General features: G+C 47.2%; 1 protein-coding gene across 2 annotated transcripts in view; it reads right to left on the reverse strand.

Moving 5' to 3' along the window:
• ETV5 (ETS variant transcription factor 5) overlaps positions 1-1846 on the reverse strand; it is a 64305-nt gene extending 62459 nt beyond the window's left edge. The window contains exon 1 of one of the 2 annotated variants that reach the window (XM_063620467.1): positions 1690-1846. Coding sequence is in view for 1 of the 2 variants with exons in the window: in XM_063620466.1 (XP_063476536.1) it covers positions 1207-1396 (190 nt within the window). In the remaining variant the exon portion in view is untranslated. Of the gene's footprint in view, positions 1-1206; positions 1421-1689 lie in introns of those variants that run through there. The other variant, XM_063620466.1, reaches the window with a different exon arrangement.
• Positions 1847-22573: the final 20727 nt, after the last annotated feature.

The raw sequence follows: 22573 nt of genomic DNA on the forward strand, positions 1-22573 counted from the left end.
GCGTGCCCCGTCCAAACACCACAAGAAACGTTCAGAATAATGCCTCTCAAATGCCACCAAACCGTATACAAAATCTGAGAAACCTCAGCAGTGAGTTGAAGGGCATGAAAGAGAGTGCTCTGTCGCTTAGGAAAATCTGTCAGATTAAATCGTGGCCTTAGACATTTTGTGAATGTGTTAGGAGGAAGGGGACAACCAGTAGGAGACAGGAGGGGGAGATATTTTTCAGTCTCATGATGAAATACTTCACCCGGAAGAGCAAAAAAATTCTAAAAAATTAAAAGAAATAAACTGCCATAAACGAACCGAAAAGAGGCATTCCAGGTTAGAAAAATTGTATTCCAAGTATAATTTTTTTAAAAGCCTGAAGGAAAGGCTCGAGTTCATCCAGGAGTTTAAACCACTTCCTTTGCCCCCCCAACACCCGCGCCCCGGGCGCCCCCAGGAAAACTTTAGCACAGCGCAACGGCGCGATCCAGGCCCCTCCCCTGTGGCGCGCAGCGGGCCCGGTTTTATGAATGGGAGAGCGAGCCGCGGCCGCCACATCAGGTAGAGGCTGTAACTGGATCTCTAGCGCTGGGCCCCATTCACAAAACAAGACACACTTCCACCCAATTCCCAGCCTTCCCCATTCATGAAAACTCCTTCAGCTGCGCCCCCGCCCCCATTTCCAACGCACGCCCAGCCTCCGACGCAGGCCCCTCACCCCAGCGTTTTAGGAAGAAAGCTCAATGCTTCATTCACAAAAAGGGAAGAAAAAAAAAAGGCGCAGGGAGCAGCGAGCCAACGAAAGAAACCCGCTTCATTCATAAAGTCACCCACATTCATAAAAACGAGGTGCGGCGCCCGGCTCTACCAACCGCTTCCAATCCCCCCACCCCCAACATCTCTCCCTGGCACCCCCTCCTCGACCAGGAGTTCGGTTCCCCCCGAGTTTTCTCCACCCTCTGAAAATGCGGCCGGAATCCTAATCCGCCGCGAGGCTCCAGCATCTTTCGGTGCTGTCCCCTCCACACCCGTCTTATCCCCACCATCCCCAGGCCGCTGTTCCGGTGCGCCCCGATTTTTCTCGAGTCGCCGCACAGCCCGACGCCCTCAGCCTGCTGGGTGGGAGCAGGGCGACTGGATGTCCACTTTCCACCACCTGAAACTTGCAAGGCCTGCGTAAGTTCCTGGTCGACCCCCGCCCCCGCAGGCTGCACTTGCCTGGGTCATTTACCCCCTCCCGGTGCTCTGGGGGGGAGCGCCTCTCAGACATTCCCCTCAAACTGCTTCCCGCCCCCTCCTCCCAACTGCGGAGCTCCGCCAAGCGTCTCTTCTCGCGAGCCTCCAAGTCCCCTCGGGGCTCTCGAATCTCCAGAGACTGTGAAAGCCTCGCAACTCCGCGATGCCCCATCCACTCGGGAGCCCCCGCACACGCGCTCCGGCGCGCCTCCCCCACGACGTGTGGAAAGCCGCTCTCCCCGCGCTCCGGAACCGTTAGCCGCACCCGCCCGACGCCTCCCAGGAACCAAACCGGACCGGGCCGCGGGGGAAGGGGGTGGTCAACCCGGGGGGGGTCACCCCAGGTACTGCACCCCGACTTTGAAGATTCTGAATCAGCCCGTGAACTCTAGCCGGCTGGGCCTGTCGGACCAGTGGCCGGACGCCCCTTCCGATCTCCTCCCTGCCCCCGCAAAGCCCCCTCACCTGAGGCGGCGGCTCTCCTCCCCTTGCAGCGGCCCCGGCGGCGCAGGCGCGCTCACGCACGCGCGCACCGGGCCTGGGCGCCTGGGCGAAAGGCTGGGCCGAACCGCTCCGAAGACGGTGAACCGCTCCGCGCACCAGCGGCTGGACTCTGCGCCGCAGCTGCCAACCAGGCTGGAGCGCTGGCCCGGCCCCCCGCGGTTCGCTGCTCCGCCCGCCACCATTGGCCCGCGGCCTCAGCCCAGCCTTGTTCCCATTGGCCAGAGGCCGTTCCCGCGGCTGTCCATCACCTCTTGTTTACCCTGTCTGCGGGCAAATCCAACCAAGCCGCCCCATCAACTCCGGCCCCCATTGGCCAGCGGTACATCTCTCTCCACCCCCTCAGGGGTCTGTTTTACATAATTTATGCACCGGGGGCCATTGGCCAATCAGCACAGGCTTGTTTATATAATGAATGTAAGGACGTTTTTCATTCATAAAAAACGCGACCTGAGGGGGAAGCTTAGCTGAGTCAGTGAAGCACTTAAAGGGGCCGAGGCCAGGAGGAGCCGCCGTTACTTCCCTTCTCGCCGCTCTCCCGACTTTTCACCGAGGCACGACTCTCCCCCCTTACCCACTCACCCCCACTTCTCCATCCAGCAAAGCCCCGACCAGAATTGGGTCGCTTGGCGCCAGACGTTCGCAGCTGCAGCACCAAGCAAAGTTATCATTTTAGAATTCAGGGGAGAAGAATTCGTCATTCCACACAAACTCGCTGACCGACCTGGGCGTTTAGCCCACAGAAACGCAGAAAACGGAAACCGAGCCCTCTAATCTTAGTTACCTTTAAGAGAGGCCTTAATTTCTTTTAACCAGGTTTCCAGTGGGAAGAATAAGCAGCATCTCCTTTTAAAATCTCAGCTCTCAGACAGATTTTAGTTACTATTTTGTACTGGCAAGGCCTAAGGCCCAACCAAATCCCGTTTTCTCTTTAACTGCGGCTCGTAACCTCTGCCAGAGTGGGTTCTGCAGTCGAGGTGAGACAGGGTTCGGGCTCAAAGAAATCCTCTCCGGGGACAGCAGCAGCCAGTCCACCGACCTGGAAACCTAAATCCCTCCGAAACGGGCATGCAGACTCAGACTTTTTGCCTCCCTCCCCGGGCTGCTTGTTTTCCATTTAAGTATTGAATGCAAGATGGTGTATTTGCGAATTAGATCCCGTGCAGCTGGGAACGACGAGAAGCGGCTCTGCTTGCCAAACGATAGGGCACTAACTGCAATTGCTGAGATTCTTAGCAGGGTGTTCCAGGAAACAAATAAACAAACAATCCTCTCCCCTCTCCGCCCCCTTACCCCCTCCTGTGAAGGCCGTGGGGCGGCTCTATCTTCTCCCTGGGGATGCTGGGGGCCTGTGACGGAGCTCTGTTCTCGTCCTGCTGGAGTGCCCTGCCATTCACGCCGCGTGCCAGCGGTGGGGAGGAAAGATACTGATAGGAGAGAGCCCCTAGCAATGGGGGTCCCAGGGTGGCCAACTCTGGAGCAGTTCCTGCCCCTGCCACCCCCACACTTAAGTCAAAGGTTGCCTACCTTCTTTCCTAACTCCACTTGTGTCTCTTAAACAGAGCGGACACTTGGTCTGTCGTTTATAGCCCTTGAAATGTTGGCGTGCACCTAAGCAACCTGCAGCACCCGTGTTGAGTCCTGGGCTCAGCACTGACCAGGCGCGCTGGAGCTGTTGACTTTGAAAGACTGAAATGGGCATGAATTGATGGATGGAAAGTGCTCTGAACATGTAACAAGCAGTTCCTTGAGATCTAGTTTCCTGGTAGAACATTTTGCTTCCGACTCCAGTTTTCCCTTAGTGCCCTTTTTCTTTCTCCAGGTAGTACCGTTTCTCTTTGGTGGCTGGAGATTTTACACTAGTACAGTTGTGCTCCCAGCTTATTGCTGATATTCCTGAGAACTCTGTCTCCCTAGCTAGATGAAGGGCCCAGGTAAGCTCCCGGATCCTCCTCCTCCCCAATTTTGTCTACCCCCACTCCCGCTCCTCCCCTATCCCATCCCATGACATCCTGCTCTCTAAACTCATTTTTCCAAAGGGGCTTTCTTACTCCTCTTCCCTTAAGTCTCTCAGGCCCCAGCCGTCCGGAAGGCTTACAGCCCACAGAGCCACATATCCTCACCATCTAAACCGTAGGACATCAATCACACTTTATAACTTTGGCTGCAGGAAAACAGTGCAGCACGCTTCACAGCAACTTCCTCACAGGGTTGGACCTGATGCCTGGAGTTTGGCTCTTGTGACCTTTGCCTCAAGCCAAGTCTCTCCATTCCACCTTGGAAAGAGAAGTGGGATAGTTCTGGGTTGAGGAGTAACAAATAGTGGCTCAGGTGGGGGCAGGGGAGGATTGGGTGATACATTTTTTTTCAAAAAAATCTTGTCTTGAACACGTGATCATGTGCAGGGATTTACACCACAATAATTGCCAATTAATTATTGAGATTATTTAGTTATCCAGTAAAATGTATTTTGTACCAAATATTCAGCCAGACTTCATGCTAGGCAAAAAAGTTGCAGAGATGAATAAGACCCAGTGTTTGCGCTGGAGGAGCCCACAGTCTACTGTGTAACTTCAGTATCTGAAGTTTACTCAGCACTTTATATATGACTTGTTCATGCCATATATAATTCTTCACAGATTATCTCATTTAATCCTCATAATAATAGTACCAAAGTGGTCAGACTATTAATATCTCCATTCTATAATATATAGTTGAGAAACTGAGGCACAGAGATTAAGTAGTTTGCCAGTGGTCACAGAGCTTGCAAGTCAATTGCTGAGCTTGGATAGGAACCAAGGTGGTCACATCCCAGAGCCCATATGTGGGAGACCTAGCATGTGCCTCTCTTGTTCAGCAACCACCAGGAAACATCATTTCAACCCAGAGTGGTAAAGGACAGAGCTAGCCAAAGTCAAAGGAGGCAGATTTTAGCTCCGAATAGGGTTAGGAAGGACTCTGGGATGTTTGGAGTGGTCCAACAAAGGAAGATTGTATCTGGCCTTGAGTCTCCCACCACAGGAGGCATTTATGCAGAAAGATTTAGGGATAGGGTAGAGGGACTAATGCATTTTCCAGGATAGAAGAACTCTGAGGGTTGTCCCATCTCTCAGAGTCTCTGATTCTGGGAATTTGGAGGTTTGTGCTCCAAAGGGGTACAGCTCTTGGCACAGCTATCTTGGCTGCAGCATTAAAAGTCAGAGTACAGCCTGCGATGACCTGAGCCAGCTCCTGGGTACAGGGTGGGCTCCTCATTGTTAAATATTTACTGATATCTTCTCTCCACTCTTCTTCCTTCTTCTCTTTATGATTTACCTCCCCGGCTCCTCTTCTTCTTTTGTTATCTTTGCCTTTATAAGAGTTAAGAGTAGTATTTAGAAGTTCTTTGTCTATTATATTGAGTCTTCCCTCCTAGGAACATTACTTACATGGGAGGTTTTGTCGAACAAGCATGTGTTCTAATTATCATTCCCTCTCCTCCAGGAGAGAAACAGGATTGGAAAAGAAAACAAAAAGAGAGACCAGTCCTCTGGCACATTCATCTAATGTCAATCTAGCCTTTGTCCTCTAGCAGTAGCAAAACTCAATCACAGCACGATAACTAGGCCCTTGTTCTTTAAACTCAATTTGCAGTGTGTCTAGAGGAAAACAGTGCAGAATAGAAAAGAAAGTACCTTGCCCCAAGCCTGAGAACTGTTACCCTTTAGAGAACTGCTTTTAGAATTTTCCCCTAAAACGCCAAAAGCAAGTTACCGTATAAGGCAGGCAACCCTGTCTTGAGCTGATCACCAAAATGATGGTGGGAAATATGGAAGCATCACGATCCTGGTCTCTCATACTGGGAAAATGCCTCCTCTTTCTCTGTTAGAAATGTCAGGGTGGGTGTAGGCCTGCCTAGAGGTTGGGGTGTGGGCTACAATGCTCCTGGAGTCCTTTCCTATTCTTGTATGGGGGGAAGGAAGGGATTTGAGGAAAGGGTCAAAAAGGCACTGAAATGTTGGCCACGCGTGGTGGCTCACACCTGTAATCCCAGCACTTTGGGAGGCCGAGGTAGGTGGATCACCTGAGGTCAGGATTTCGAGACCAGCCTGGCCAACATGGTGAAACCCCGTCTCTACTAAAAATACAAAAATTGGCCGGGCGTGGTGGTGCCTGTCTGTAATCCCAGCTACTTGGAAGACTGAGGCAGAAGAATCGCTTGAACTTGGGAGATGGAGGTTGCAGTGAGCTGAGATCGTGCCACTGCACTCCAGCCTGGAAGACAGAGTGAGATTTCATTAAAAAAAAAAGAAAAAGGTACTGAAATGTGTTTTTATTTAAGGGAGAGATAAAGAATCCTATCTTCCTTTCTAAAATTCAGAAATAAAGGCCCTAAAAACTTAAGGGAGAAAAGGACATCTGTTAGCTTCAATGTCTCTTTAAAAAATAGGGGGCATAATGTGTTTAGGGTTCCTTCTAGCCGGGGAATAGTAATAGCTGACATTTACTGAGTACTTAATATGAGCCAGACACTTTGCTAAACACTCCACATGACTTGGCATAGTTAGTCCCAACAACAGCTCTCTGAGGGAGGTACTATTATCATTACCTCCACTTTTCATAGATGAGAAAGCTTAGGTACAGAAAGGTTCAATCAATTGTTCCAGGCCACATAGCTAGCACATAGTAAAAAAGGGAGTGTGCCCAAGCAACAGAGCCTGCTCCCCTAGGGCCTGCCCAGGAGCCACTCTGCTGTCCTGTGGAAGCTGTGTGTGCTTAATGACAGCAGCCAGCACTGCAAGAACACTTCCCTGTGCCAAACTCTGTTTAGGGGCCTTGCTTATATTAACCCACTTGATCATCCTAATAACCCTGTGATACAGATATCATTATTCTCCCCATTTTATAGATGAGGAAAGTGAGGCACAGAGAGGTTAGGTAACTTGCCCAAGGTCACACAGCCAGTAAGATTTGGAGTCAGGCACCGAATGTAGATCTTGAACAGAGTCCTTGCTCTTATTCACTCTGCTCTGTTGCCTTAGTTCCTGCAATCTCTCACTTTGTCGTCTTGCCCCTCACCTTGTCCTCAGGGCTTTGGCTGCTTGCTTGCCATGCCAATGAGAGCTGCTGTGCTTCCTTAGGAACCTGCTTCAGCAACTCCAGCCAGACTTCTGAATTATTGTCCTGGGCTGGCAAGGATTTGTCTTCATGAAAGCCACTTTAGAAAGAGAATGGAAACGATGTTTACTGAGCATCTCCGATATGCCAGGCTCTGTGCTAGACACTTTACATACTACAGTGTTTCATTTAATATGCCCAGTCTCTCTTAGAGGTGGTAATAATACCCAATTTGCTAATATGAAAACTGAGTTTCAAAGTGAGAGGTTTAAAACCATGTCTGAATTTTCTCAGTTAGAAAGGAGCAAGTCAGGCCTCTGACAGAACACAGAATGCATGTTCTTGACCCTCTGATCCAGCCAGTCTGGGGGACCTTATTCCTCTCCTGGTTCTTGACTGAGCTCGAAGACATCCTTTCTCCTGTCTCCTTCTGACTTTTAATTCTGATGAAACAGCCACTATCAAGAAAACCTGGAAGAGCATGTCCTATTTAGATTTCTGATGGCTGACAGGTTTATTTCTCAAGCCCACAACTTTAAAAAGAAACAACTAGCCTGGCGTGTTGGCTCACGCCTGTAATCCCAGCACTTTGGAAGGCTGAGGCAGGCCGATCACTTGAGGTCAGGAGTTTGAGACCAGCCTGGCCAACATGGTGAAACCCCGTCTCTACTAAAAGTACAAAAATTGGCCAGGCATGATGGCGTGTGCCTGTAATCCCAGCTACTCAGGAGGCTGAGGCAGGAGAATCACTTGAACCTGGGAGGTGGAGGATGCAGTGAGCCGAGATCACGCCACTGCACTTCAGCCTGGGAGACAGAGAGAGACTCCATCTCAAAAAAAAAAAAAAAAAAAAAGAAAGAAGTGGGTGGAAATCTTAGGAAACTTCCCATGGCTTCTCCTCGATTTCATAACTGAGTCTAGCTCTGCAGCAGAATCTGCGCAGCAGCCATGCGACCCTGCAATCTCCCCCAAGCCTCCTGAGTCCTTTGGTCTCGCCATGAAGGGAAGAGCTCCTAGAGCCAGTCACACACCTGCATCCTTCCCTACCCCCGAGAAATCTGGGGGACTGCCTGTCCCCCATGAAAGAGCCTCGGGTTACTGGACTTTTGGTGGATCCTGTGTTGGATCTTCCGAGTTTTCCTGCCCCCTTTTCAATGTCAGGTTGTTAATCAGAACATCACGATGCATTCAGCACATGCTTCTCTAGCCCCTCACATCTGTTGTAATTTTCTGCCTCTGATCTGCCATAGGCATGGAAACCAGCAAACCAAGTGTGTTTGCAATGGTCATAGAGAAAGAGCCCAGAGGTTCTGAGTGGCAGCAAAAGCATCCCCTCCAATGAGGAAGTGGACCAACTTGGATGTGTAGACTTGGCAAAATCTATTTTGACCTCTCAGAGTCCTCTTTTTGCTTCCTTTTATGCCCTTGGTGGTGAGTTTTATGTGACCAGGGGTTAACCCCTTCTGTGCCCTCCTTGGACTTCAGCTCCTACAGCAGGAGCAGGCTGACTCAGAACTTGCCCGCCTCAAGCTACAAAAGGCCTTGCTTCAGCCTCTCCCGCAGCTCCACTGGAAGAGACTAAGGGGCTGGCAGGGCTGGAGTGGGGATTCTTCATAGGCCTGCTTCAACGTGGCAGCTGGAGAGCGGGTGGTAAGGCGGGCGGTTCTTTCAGCTCTTGGCTTGGTCTGTAGACGCCCACCTCCGCTGAGGCTCTGCTGGGCCCGTGGAGTGGGCTGTATTTATTTTGAGTTGGACAAAGGGAAGATCAACCATGGCCAACTGACAATTGAGCCCCCAGAACAAATGTCCTGTCAGTGGATTTGCTCGCTTGGCTTCAAATGGGGGGTCCAGTCTGCCCTTTCAGCCTGAGGCATCTTCCCACTCATGGCCATGTCAAACCAAATAACCACAGTGAGTGTTTAAAAAGAAGTATACATCTTCTTCCCTCCTCTCCCCATCATGTTTCTTGCTAATAGTCTATCTTGCCTGCCTCTTGGCTCTGGGGCAGGAGGCAGCCTCAATTTAAACCAGACCCATCTGAAAACCTCTTCTCATCCCCACTCCTCTCCCTTCTCTGCCTTCTCTCCTATCAAGAGGCCAAGCTATATGCCTAAAGATGTAAAATATGAGAACGGCATCCCATCCCAGGAGAGCCCTGAAGGCACCCAGGTTCTCTGTCTGTTCCTTCCTGCCCTAAGGCTCTACTTGGGTACAAGACACTAGTGCTCATGAAATGATCAGGGGCACAGTTTTACTCCCATCTCCATGCCGACCTGTATTTATTTCTAGGAGTCTGGAAGATCGGCATCCAACTCTCAAGAGAGATTATCAGCTTGATGTAAGGGAATGTTCAGGCATCTCAATTTGGGCCTGTTTTGAGTGTTTGTTTACTTTTTAATTGAAGTATAACATACATACAGGAAAATACACAAATCATAAATATATAACTATGAGTTTTCACAAAGTAAGCACCTCTGTGCATTCAATACCAATATTAAGAAACAGAACACTCCCAGCTCCCTTCCTCATCCCACCAAAAGCCGCCTTCATAGCCCTTACCAATTGTTAAATCCCCTTCCCCACGAGGGTAGCCACCATCTTGGCTTCTGACATCACTCCTCAGTTTTGCCTGTTTTTGTACTTTATATACATGGAATCATACCCTGTATAATGTGGTATCTGGCTTCTTTTCTTCAACATTATGTTTGGGATATTCATTCATTTTGTAGTATGTAGTTATATTTCATTCATTCTCATTGCTGTATAGTATTCCATTGTATGAGTATATTACAACTCATTTACCCATCTTACTGTTAGTGAATATTTGGGCAGTTTCCAGTTTTAGCTATTTTTAATGATGCTGCTATGAACATTGTAGTGAGACTCTAGCACATCTTTTGGTAAACATCAACCTAATTTTAGTTGGTTCACTTAAGATGCAGTCACAGGAATTGTTTTAATGTCTTATTTCTTCGAAAAGTGACAGAGATCTATGACAAAAATTTCAACATCACAGAAAGGTGTAGAATGAAAAATCAAAGTCTGTATATAACCGCCTAGCCTGTATCCATTTTCATGCATGATTAACAGTTTCTTGTGTATCATTCTGTTTTCTATTGCCTAAACAACTATATCTATGTGTTACAGCCTTTTAAAAATATAGATTAAATTTTATTATACGTATTTCTGCCCTTAGGTCCCCTCCACCCCACCGCGTAACACTGTAGAGTCCCAGCAATAAGTGGCTGAGCATATCTGACCATGGAAAGTGACTGGTCCTTCCTTCTACCAGATAAGGCTGGGCAATCACTTTTTTTTTTTTTTTTTTTGAGATGGAGTCTCACATTGTCATCCAGGCTGGGGTGCAATGGCACAATCATGGCTCACTGCAACCTCTGTCTCCCGGATTCAAGCAATTCTCCTGCCTCAGCCTCCCAAGTAGCTGGGATTACAGGTGCCCGCCACCACACTGTGCTCATTTTTGTATCTTTAGTGGAGACAGGGTTTCACCATGTTGGCCAGGCTGGTCTTGAACTCCTGACCTCAGGTGATCCACCTGCCTTGGCATCCCAAAGTGCTGGGATTACAGGCATGAGCCACTGCGCCTGGCCTGGGCAATCACCTTTAATGGGTTCTTATTAAGGTAAGACACATAGGAGTTTGCACAGCAGTAAATTTCATTTTCACTTCTAGAGGTATTTGTGGAGTTGCTGGTGTCCTCAGCTTAGGACTTGTCTGAGAAAAGGTCACAGTCTAGTGGGAGGTGGAAGAAGGGCACAGGAACAAATAGCTATTGTACAATGTTTACAGGTGTCGTAATAGAGCCCTGTAAATGGGTTCTGGGAGTACAAATGAAGGAGCAGTGAGTACTTCCTGTGAGGGTCAAGGAAGGCTTTAGAGAGGGTTGACATTTGGGACAGCCCTTGAATGATTAATTACTCAGCTTTGCTTTGCAGAGCAAGTAGCTTTCCAGGCAGAGGGAACAGCACACACAAACATATGGGGGCTTGGCAATAGCTGGCACATCTAGGGACTGTCGATTCCTCATGTGTGTCTAAACTGTAGAATGTTAGGTCAGGGGGGAGATATGACTGAGAAAGGGCTAGAATGGATATTTTAGGGACAGGACATCAAGGGTCTTAGATAATCATTAGAGGGGTGACAATTCACATTTTGGAATCATCGAATACATCTCTTAGGTACTTAAAAACAATCAACCAGGCTGAGCGTGGTGTCTCACACCTGTAATCCCAGCACTCTGGAAGACCTTGAGCCCAGGAGTTCAAGACCAGCCTGAGCAACATGGCGACACCTCATCTCTACAAAAAAATGCAAAAATTAGCCAGGTATGGTGGTGCGCGCCTGTAGTCCCAGCTACTTAGGGGGGCTGAGGTGGGGGGATCACTTGATCTAAGGAAGTGGTGGCTGCAGTGAGCTGAGATTGTGCACCACTGCACTCCACCCTGGACGACAGAGCAAGACCCTGACTCAAAAAACAAACAAACAAATACCCAACCAACCAACCAAACAAAAAACAAAACAAAACAAAAACTCAATCAACCAAAAGATAAAAACCTCTTCAAACATCATAGCATTTGTGATGTCTTCAATTAAAGCACAGATCACATTATTTGTGCATCTGTATTTCCTGTGACACAAATTCCTCTTACATGGAACCTCTCAGACTCTTGTCTGAATCCTTCAGTCCCAAACACAGCACCTGGCACTTAGGAGGTGGTCACCAAAGGATGAATGAAAATGTGAATGAACAAGTGATTTCTACTGCACAGCAAAACACTGTGCCTGAGAAAGGGGGCGGCTGGGTTACCTTCTCTTTGTGGACTTAAGTTTTACAAGCGCGCAGCTTCTGCCTTGCTCACATGGTGGGAGAGGAATGAGGAACTGGTAACCTGGCCTCTATAATAGCTCAGAGTGTGTGCGGAGGGAAGCACCGCATTTCCTTAGCAGCAGTACCTGGACCCTGGGACACCGAATTTCATTTTGGTCAGATTAGGAATGGCATGAAGCTCAGTGGGACCCTAGGGCCTCATCTTAGCATTTAGCAACCCAGAAGGAGTTCATATTGCACCCAAATTCCCAAGTCTCCCATTTGCACGTCCTTCTTTAAGTCTTGTTCAGAAGGAGGACTTCTACCTCCTCATTGACTCTTTCCACCTAGGTCCCTTTCCCTCCCTGACAGGTGCCCCTGGGGCTGGGCAATAGTGATCAGGTTGGAAGAACCACTTTCCACTTCTCCTCTGGTCTGGGAAGATTGGGAGGCTTCAGCGTCCCCCCTAAAAAAGAGTGTCTCACTTATCCCTGGTGTTCCTGGTCCTCACCATTGTTGCCAGTTTCCCTGGGATACAATCCCACGCATCTGGAGGGTCTTTAGGCAGCCAAGAAAAATCAACATTCCAAGGCTTTCCTTTCTGCCTGACCATCAAGGAATTTTCTTCATCAAGTAGCATCCTGGTTGGGAGAATTTTGTATGCCTTTGACTTGAACTACCTTTGAAATCTTTCCTCACTCTTCTTGCCCCTTGCTCCATAACCTAATTGCTTTGTGTATTTATCTGGGTTTCATCTAGATCTTCCCACCTAGGAATGTTCGTCTTGAACCTGTGAGCTGACCTTAGGGCCTGCTCCAACAGAGTCTGTCTCTGTCACAGGGGAATATACCAGCTAAATATGGACTTCCCCTTCCTCCCAATTAGTTAAACTGCTTTCGATGACAAGATGCAATTTTGATCCATGTTTTACCCATTCCAGCCCACACATTCCTAACTGGAATGTGAGTAGCATTCATTTACAACTATGTGTACACCTTGTAAATGTAAATGGTAACTAGGTAATCCATATGGTAATAGCTCTATAGACTCTTGTCTGAAAGAAGCTCTTTATTTATCCAAAGATCTTCAGTGGCTTAAACCACCTCCCCCTGCTTCCCAGATGTAATATTTTCTCTCAAAGCTACTAAATTATACCTGTGCTTCCTTGTGGCAGCTGGGGTATGGTGAAAAGAGCGTGAACTTGGAGCCAAACCCCCATATCCTATCTCAACTCTGTCATCACTGACTAGGGGACTGTTGGTTCAGGCTGTTTTATTTCTCTGCATATCAGTCTCCTATCTGAAAAATGGAAATAATAACTCCTGTCTTATAGGGCTGTTTGTTCAATGAGATAATGTATGTGAGGATGTCCAGTCCTAGGTAGATGTGGGCAGTGGAAATGGGTTTCCATCTTGCAAAGTGGATGAATTTGAGCAAATAATTTCATCTCTCTGAGCCTCAGTTTTATCATTTGTAAAACAGGGATAATAATGCAAACCTTAAAGTTTCCAAAAGGAATAAATAGAATATTTGAAAAGCATCTAGCAGAGTATCTGGAGTAGAGTAGAAATGTAATACATTGTGCTCTCTCCCGACTTTTCTGTATGAATCTTGTTGCTGGGAGCTCAACTTTCATGACCACCAGTGATCTTTTCAGTAAGATCCACAATGCTATTCTCTGGGGTAAATTAAATAGTTCCCACATCTTCCTTCTCAATGTGATATTGCCTCCTTTGTAGATTTCACTTCGTGTTTTCTTCTTTACTACTTTTCTCTGATGTCTAGTGTTTCTCTCTTCCACACTGATTTCCGAAGAAACGAAAGGGATTCTGTTGGATCTTAGGACAGAGTTCAGAAAGCCTTCATGGAGGATGGGAACTTGCAGAATGCCCAAGTATTCTTTGGCAGAAAAGAGGTCATGGAGATCATAAGAAAAATGGTATGATGAAGGCATAAGTGTGTATGAGTCTGGTATGTTGGAAGAAGAAGAGTGTGTCTGAGGCAATACTTTGTAAAGTCACTGAGATGTCCTGGCTCTTAGCAACCACAATTTTCTTAGCAGAACATTGTGACTTTTTTTTTTTTTTTTGAGACAGAGTCTTGCACTGTTGCCCAGGCTGGAGTGCAGTGGTGCGATCTCAGCTCACTGCCTCCCAGGTTCACGCCATTCTCCTGCCTCAGCCTCCCGAGTAGCTGGGACTACAGGCGTCTGCCACCACGCCTGGCTAATTTTTTTTTTGTTGTTGTTGTTTTATTTTATTTTATTTTTTTAGTAGAGACGGGGTTTCACCGTGTTAGCCAGGATGGTCTCGGTCTCCTGACCTCGTGATCCACCCGCCTCGGCCTCCCAAAGTGCTGGGATTACAGGTGTGAGCCACTGCGCCCAGGCTGACTTTCTTTTTTTTTTCTTAAAAAAAAAAAAAAAAAAAAAAAAAAAAGACTATCAGAAAAGCATGTGGTATATAATTCTATTGTATGAACCAAAACAATTTTATTAGTAGAAAATGGGAATTTATTTTATGTGTACATATAAAAATCACAACCATGAGCACGTGTCTGTGAAATAAACAAGCTGTTGAAGGACACGTGATGGGCTGCTCCTGAGGCTTTTCCACGATTATTCACACAGGACTTGTTCCTTCGCCTTGCCATCTGTGGGCTCTCACTAGAGATAGGCAGAGCTGTGAGTGCCAAAGGTTTAACAAAAATTGATGGGAAAAACTTAACATTGAGAAAATTGTATCTTTGAGCATAATTTGGACAAGCTTCCACTATTCTATTTTAGTGAAGGAACATTTCTTTCCAACTTTGGAGTGCCACTGAAGTTCAGTCTGCAGGGAGAGCTGGGGTGGGTGCTGGAGGTGGGGTGGGAGTAGGTGGGATGGGGTGGGGGTGAGGGAGGTGAATTTGGAGGAAGCTGGGTAGGTGCTGTGTATTGGGGATCTGAGGAATTTCGGTCTGATTCTTCAAGCCATGGTAAGTTGTAGAGTAAAGGAGTGACAAATGGAAGGGGGAAATTTGGGAACGACAAACCTGATGAGGGTGAAGGGTAGGTTGAAGTGCATCATAGCAGAGAGGTGACAGAAAGAGAGCACAGACCTGGCTGAAGAGATGGGGGATCAGAAAAAGCATTCTTCAGATGCTTTCTTGCCCCGGCTCAGAACACCCCAAATCTCAGAGGAACAGGACTGGGTTCACAAGGAAGAACAGGGAAGGCTGTCTGGGCCATCAACACTCTGAGTGTCTTGGAATCAACCCAGCACGTCCTGCTGCTGCTGCTTTCTGCCTCTGCTAGCTTGGATCCGGTAGGAAGAACAGAGTTTTACATTCCTTCAGTGAGTAATTGACTAAGCTCCACACCAGGTGTGAGTGGGGGGGGGGTGGGGAGGCTCATATTTACTCCTCCCCTGACTTCTTCCCCACACTCCCTCCCCCTAGGCACAACAGGGATTTGTTCATCAGGGCTGATCTTGAATGGTAGAGATAGATTCAAGCCATTTTGAGCCCAGGTCTAGGGTAAACAAGTAACAGAATCCCATAGGCTGTTACATTTGTTGTTTTAAAAAGACTTGGTACATTATTTGTAAGGGAGTGCGATGGGAAGTAAAATAGTTCTTTCAGCTGGCAGGCATGCCTATCTGTCATGATACTTAAAAAAAATTAAACTTATGGCCTAATTCCAATCAGAGAGGTTTCAGATATTTAATAATCTCATTTGTTACAGTTTCTCCAGAAGCATTTGTTAAGTTTTAAAATCAGTCTTCTCAATTCACCCAAATTGGGAGTTATAAAGACACTTTAAATTGTAAAATCATTCTATATCCATTGTATACAATTAGGGAAATATAAAAAATAATTAAAAATAAACTAAACATCCATCATTCTAGAAATGAATACTGTTAACATTTAAGCATATTTGCTCCCTGTCTTTTTTCCTTGCTGTTTTACATAATGGAGATTTTAAAAGATGAAACGTGCTTTGTATTTTTTCCTAGTATTATGTCATAAGAGTGGCTCTAGGTTATTCAACATTCTTCAAAAACTCAATTTTTAAAGTTTGCTTAATATGTCTTCTTATAGCTATAATATGATTTGCTTGTTTCCCTAATCTTGAGTATTAGGCTGTTTCCAATTTTTTTTAGGTTAAAAAACAACATTACCATGAATATCTTTGTGTGTGTGTGTGTGTGTGTGTGTGTGTGTGTGTGTGTTTTAGTATAGGTAGGACAGTAGGCGATCTGGCTACATTCTGTTGCCTATTTTAGATGGGGATAGGACTGCCGCCTTGCCATTATGAATGACAGCTGTCAGCCAAAGAGAGGGCTGCACTAGAGACTGTCAATCTGGCTCCTGGGAGAAGGGATAACACTCAGCACAGGAATGTTGTAAACACATTAGGGAGGTCTTGCAATTCCACTTTGAAATGGAGGAACCTAAACTACAATCCATTTTCAGATGAGATCGGGTTTGTTCAGGGTGGTATGGCCATACATAACAATCCATTTTCAAAGGAAACAGAGGTTTTCAAAAAGCCTTTTGAATGGACTGGGCTAGTATTGTGTGATTTTTAAATTAAATTACACATGTTAAAAATGGGCGATCTAATGAAATAGAGAATAGAAGTTACTTTGAATGATAAACTAGTAGGAATAGTATTCGTGAAGTTCCAGGCAGGCTGACTTCCTTGGTGAGTTCACTGGGGTAACAGAACGAGTGTTGGAGTTGGCAAAGCAGAATTCTGATACTAGCTGGGCCATATTGGGCAAGTTGCTTGATGTCTCTGAGCCTCAGATTCCCCACTAACAAAATGAGGTGGATAATGACACTAATATTTCTCACCTGCAGTTTGTTGTTGAGAGGATTTAAACACCAAGGAAGGATCAGTAAATGGCAGCTAAGGCTGTGCCCTAAGGGATGGCTGAGGGTTGTTCTTAACCCAGAATTCAAAATAGACCTGCCTGACCTCAGGTCAGCGCAACACAGGAGACTCGCACGTACAGAACATGGATGTAAAGATGGAGTCCTGGGTTATAGTTTCAGAATCCATTGTGGGAATCTTAAACCTTCTCTCTTCAGCCTTTAATAAATGATTTAATTTGCACACTGGTGCAAATAGTTCAACACTATTTTTTTTTCTTTTTTTTGCCCCAGCCTGTGAAAAGTGATGGGGTTGGGCTAAGGCAACGTTGAAACATTGCATTCCTCTTCCAGAAGCTTAAAAACCCTGCAATCAAACCCGAGGCCCTGTTCGGAAACAAGTGTATCCGATGACAGCTTATTATGGAAGGTTCTGAACTTCTAAGAATTCCTTAGTAGGAAACAAACAAAATACAAAGATATCCTCCTAATTTTCGGCGACTGGGAATTTTTGTTTTTTTCTTCCTCACTTCTCCCATCCATTCTGCATGTTTGTTAAAATGTAGGCACGCAGGGTCCACAGTGTGTGATATTTGGGTGGGCAAAAGCTAGTTCAGCTGGCCAGCAAGGCAGACAAGATGTGGTTCAACACACGCATTGCTGGGGGCTGGGACTTCTCCCTCATTAGTTAAACATGGGCATGAAGTAAAGATTTCTGGTGTGTGTGTCTGTGTGTTTTTAAACGGCAGGTTCAACACTTCTAAGTACATATCATGATAGGAAGAGAAGTCTGTGATCACCTCTCATGTCTGGGGTCCTGACGGGCCCAGAGCAGGTTTGATTTACGTATCTTCAAGCGGGAAACTTGTCATCCAGTCTTCATTCGCCCTTCTTTCTGGGCAGGAAAGAGCTCCATTTTTCCCGCTCCACAGAGGACATTTGATTTTTGCAGTTCTTTGAAGTGCCCTCAGAGATCTAAGCACCAGGCTGAAGGCAGCTCTGTGTATCTTTGCAACAGATTAGAACATATTCACATTCTATTTGCTCACAGAACAAATATTTCCCTTGGAATGAGACCGAGGCAGTGGAGCAGGACCAGGCAGGACCAGCCACCAAAGACGGCCCCCAGGCCCCACGCTGGGCCTGCTCAGCGCCTGCACAATTGGTTGCACATAATTGCTTCTCCGCACTCACTTCATTTAGGCCCTATAGACACATATGGGCTGATTAGTTGAGTCATTTATTGATTCAGGAATATTTGTCGAGCCTCAACAATGTACCAAACACTGTGCTGGTTACAGAAATAAAGAGAGAAACACGTTCTGTCCTCAAGGGGCTCCTGATCAAGTAGGGGAGAGAAGCAATGTCTGTCTATTAATGAATCAAATCAAAGTGACAAAGATAAGGCTTCAGAACCCAGGAGACAAAGTGTTTGAGGTGGGTCATTATTCTGTCTGTGTGTTGTGGGGTGTGTGGGCAAGGGTGAGGTGTGTGGGGTGGTGTGGATATGGTGTGCATGGGCCTCTGTGTGTGTAGGTTATGTGTATGTGGCGTGTGTGTGGTGTGGGGAGTTTGTGTGTATATGTGGTGACAGTGGTGAATATGTGTGTGGGGATGGTAGTGATGGTCGTAGGTGGTGTTTAGTGTGTATCGTGTGAGAAGTGTGTGTGGGTATAGGGATGTGTGTGTATGTAGTGGCGATGGTGGTGTGTTTGTGTGGTGTGGGGTGTGTGTGTGTTTGGTGGAGGAGAGTATGTGTATGGGAGAGTGTGTGTGTGTGTGTGGTGAGTGGTGGTGGTGAATGTGTGTGTTTGTAGTGGTGGTGGTTGTGTGGTGTGTGTGTGTAGGGTGTGTGTGGTGAGTGGTGGTGAATGTGTGTGTGTAGTGGTGATGGTATGTGTGGTGTGGGGTGTGTGTGAGTGGTGAGTGGTGGTGGTGAATGTGTGTGTGTAGTGGTGATGATGGTATGTGTGGTGTGTGGGGTATGTGTGTGTAGTGGTGGTGGTGTTTGTGTGGTGTGGTGGAGGAGTGTGTATGGGAGTATGTGTGTAGTGAGTGATTGTGGTGTGTGTGTAGTGGTGATGGTATGTTTGCGTGGTTTGGTGTGTGTGTGGTGAGAGGTGGTGGTGAATGTGTGTGTGTATAGTGGTGATGGTGATGTTTGTGTGGTGTGTGTGGCGGGTGTGTGTGTGGTGTGTGTGTGTGGTGTGTGTGTGGTGTGTGTTTGTGGTGTGTGTGTGGTGTGGTGTGTGTGTGGTGAGTGGTGGTGGTGAATGTGTGTGTAGTGGTGATGATGGTATGTTTGTGTGGTGGGGTGTGTGTGTGTGTGGTGAGTGGTGGTGGTGAATGTGTGTGTGTAGTGGTGATGGTGATGTTTGTGTGGTGTGTGTGGCGGGTGTGTGTGTGGTGTGTGTGTGTGGTGTGTGTGTGGTGTGTGTGTGGTGTGTGTTTGTGGTGTGTGTGTGGTGTGGTGTGTGTGTGTGGTGAGTGGTGGTGGTGAATGTGTGTGTAGTGGTGATGATGGTATGTTTGTGTGGTGGGGTGTGTGTGTGTGTGGTGAGTGGTGGTGGTGAATGTGTGTGTGTAGTGGTGATGGTGATGTTTGTGTGGTGTGTGTGGCGGGTGTGTGTGTGTGGTGTGTGTTTGTGGTGTGTGTGTGGTGTGGTGTGTGTGTGGTGAGTGGTGGTGGTGAATGTGTGTGTAGTGGTGATGATGGTATGTTTGTGTGGTGGGGTGTGTGTGTGTGTGGTGAGAGGTGGTGGTGAATGTGTGTGTGTGTAGTGGTGATGGTGATGTTTGTGTGGTGTGTGTGGCGGGTGTGTGTGTGTGGTGTGTTTGTGGTGTGTGTGGTGGTGATGAATGTGTGTGTGTGGTGAGTGGTGGTGGTGAATGTGTGTGTGTAGTGGTGGTGGTGTTTGTGTGGTGTAGGGTGTGTGTGTGTGTAGTGGTGATGGTGGTGTTCGTGTGGTGTGTGGGGTGTGTGTGTGGTGGAGGAGAGTGTGTATATGGGAGTATGTGTGTAGTGAGTGGTGGTGGTGAATGTATGTGTGGTAGTGATGGGGGAGGGTGGTGTGTGTGTGTACACGTATACGTTGGTCCAGACGGAGGCAGAAATGAGGTTCTAGATCTTCCTGACAGCGGTGACGGGGAGGAGGGGTGGTCACAGGGCGTGAGGAGGGACTGCAGGCTGAGCCAGCGAAGGCATGGAGATGAGATAACTCCAGATGGTTATGTGCAAGGGGAGGTGAGTGGTGGGAGGTGAGCTAGGAAGGCATTTTTAATGTTGACCCATACTTTCTAATCAAGACAGACAGTTTTGCAGCTGTTCCTCTTCCTCAGCGCACGTGAGGATTTTGGGTTAGAATTGCTGTGTTCTTCTCCGCAGGCGGAAGCTCACTAGCGCTGGGGCCTCCACTCTCGGAGGGGCCCTGTGGGTGAATGTCTGAGCATTTACTGGGCTCCTTCTCTACCTGGGCTGCTGCACCCAGAACAGTTCTTAGAGTTTCCAGCCTCCTGAGCTCGCAGAATGGCAAAGGTGGGTTCTACTGGACTTGGGGCAGAGGAGGTTTAAATGTGAGAATCCCTGAGGCAAATGTTAGAAAAAAGGGCAGTGCGGCCGGGCAGGGGATCTCCAGCTCTCCCACAATGCATGGCTGCCCTGGCTAGATCTGCACTGTGTGGAGCTGTTTAAAGAACGAACAAGGGGCCAGGCACGGTGGCTCATGCCTGTAATCCCAGCACTTTGGGAGGCCAAGGCAGGAAGGACCACCCGAGGTCAGGACTTGGAGACTGATCTGGCCAATGTGGTAAAACCCCGTCTCTACTAAAAATACAGAAATTAGCTGGGCGTGGTGGCGCATGCCTGTAATCCCAGCTACTCGGGAGGCTGAGGCAGGGGAATTGCTTGAACCCGGGAGGCGGAGGTTACAGTGAGCCAAGATCATGCCACTGCACTCCAGCCTGGGCGATAACAGTGAGACTCCGTCTCAAAAAAGAAAACAACAACAACAAATGAATAAGGAGGCAGATGGCAGGAGTTGGCTTTCTTCCTCAAATTTTGGTTTGCTTTTTGTTACTTTCCCCTTACTGGATAGGGTCAAAGCTACCTCATGATTAAGTGTTGGCCAGATAAGAATGATTTATTTCCATTTTACTAGACAGGGACTGGAAACACAGAAAGTCTAAAGATTGCAAGATACTGGTCATATTGTCTCAGGTCATTTTTGTGGTTAACTGTGAGGTAAAGGTTTTCTGGTATCATCCCCATTTTACAAACGGGGAAATTAGGGCTAAAAGAGGTAAAGTCACTAGCACAAAACCACTCAAGCTCTTCCATGAGTTCCTCATCATTGACTGTCTAACTGAAATTTGAACCCAAGTCTTTTTGGCACCAAAGACCATGTTTTTTTCATAATGCTTCCCGAAGTTTATGAGGCAGCGTGCTTTGGCTAAATGATGGTGGTTCTTTTTTTCTTTTTTCTTTTTTTTTTTGAGATGGAGTTTTGCTCTTGTTGCCCAGGCTGGAGTGCAATGGCACCATCTCAGCTCACTGCAATCTCCGCCTCCCAGGTGCAAGCGATTCTCGTGCCTCAGCCTCCTGAAAAGCTGTAATTACAGGCATGGGCCACCACGCCCAGCTAATTGTGTATTTTTAGTAGATACAGAGTTTCTCCCTGTTGGTCAGGCTGGTCTCAAACTTTTGACCTCAGGCAGTCCACCCGCCTTGGCCTCCCAAAGTGCTGGGATTACAGGTATGAGCCACCATGCCCGGCCGATGGTGGGTTTTATCATTACATAGGAATGGGTTTAAACCCAAGTTCTCCTCTGTGCTGGTTATGTACATGACCTTGCATTCTTTCCTTCCTTGCTCCCTTGTGAAGTGTTAATTGAGGCCTATTATATCCGTGTCAAGCACTCTGCTGGGGTCTGGGAACATACCAGCTAACTTCACAGTCCTTGCCCATCCAGGGCCTCCAGCCGGATGAATAATTCAGACTACGAAATAGGCAAGTACAATGTAGTTTGAGAAGTCTGATGATGGGAAGCCTCAGGTGCTCTCTGTCCAATAAAATAGCTACTAACCACAGCCCAGTGCTATCAGTGTAAAACGCCTGCAGGATTTTCAAGACCTAGTGCAGAAAAATGTTAAGCTCTTCATTAATAATGTCTTATATTGATTACATGTTGAAATGATTATTTATGGGGTATGTTGAGTTTAAAACTACTTCATTCAAATTAATTTCACCTGTTCCTTTTTATTCCTTGTATGTGGTTATTAGAAAATTTAAACTTAGGCCAGGCATGGTGGCTCATGCCTATAATCTCAGCACTTTGGGAGGCTGAGGCGGGTGGATCATTTGAGGTCTGGAGTTTGAGACCAGCCTGACCAACGTGGAAAAACCCTGTCTCTACTAAAAATACAAACAAATCAGCCAGGCGTGGTAGCGCATGCCTGTAGTCCCAGATACTGAGGAGGCTGAGGCAGGAGAATCGCTTGAACACGGGAGGTGGAGGTTGCAATAAGCTGAGATGACGCCACTGCCCTCCAGCCTGAGCGACAGAGCGAGACACCATCTCAAAAAAAAAAAAAAAAAGAAAAAAGAAAAAACAAAATTTAAACTTACGTATGTGGCTCACATTGTATTTCTAAGGGACAGCGCTGCTGTGGAAGAATAAAAGCATGCAGATATTTCCTATCTTAATGCAACAGTCAAAGAACATTTATCCTATGACCTCCCCAGGAAGGCACACAAGAGATGCTTAACAAGTAGGAACTTCTCTCCCTCCACACGTGGTTTAAGAGGCTGTTGTTTATTGTGGAACCCTCAGTCCTCTGGTACTGCGGAGAAGGTATCAGGTGACATGGCTGCAGAGCTTGTTCAACCCCCTCGAGGATTCCTTTGGGTCTATATCTTGAGAAGTAGCTGTCGTAACCCATCTCCCCATGCCCCCCGAAAAACCCATGGCTGTCAGATGAAATAAATGTTGCTTGTTGCCATGGCCCCTAGGTATCTTTGCTTTTATTTATTTTAGCAAAAGGAAGTCGTGTTAAATATTTCAGGAGAG

Source organism: Symphalangus syndactylus, chromosome 17, assembly GCF_028878055.3.
Source record: "Symphalangus syndactylus isolate Jambi chromosome 17, NHGRI_mSymSyn1-v2.1_pri, whole genome shotgun sequence".
NCBI lineage: Eukaryota > Metazoa > Chordata > Mammalia > Primates > Hylobatidae > Symphalangus > Symphalangus syndactylus.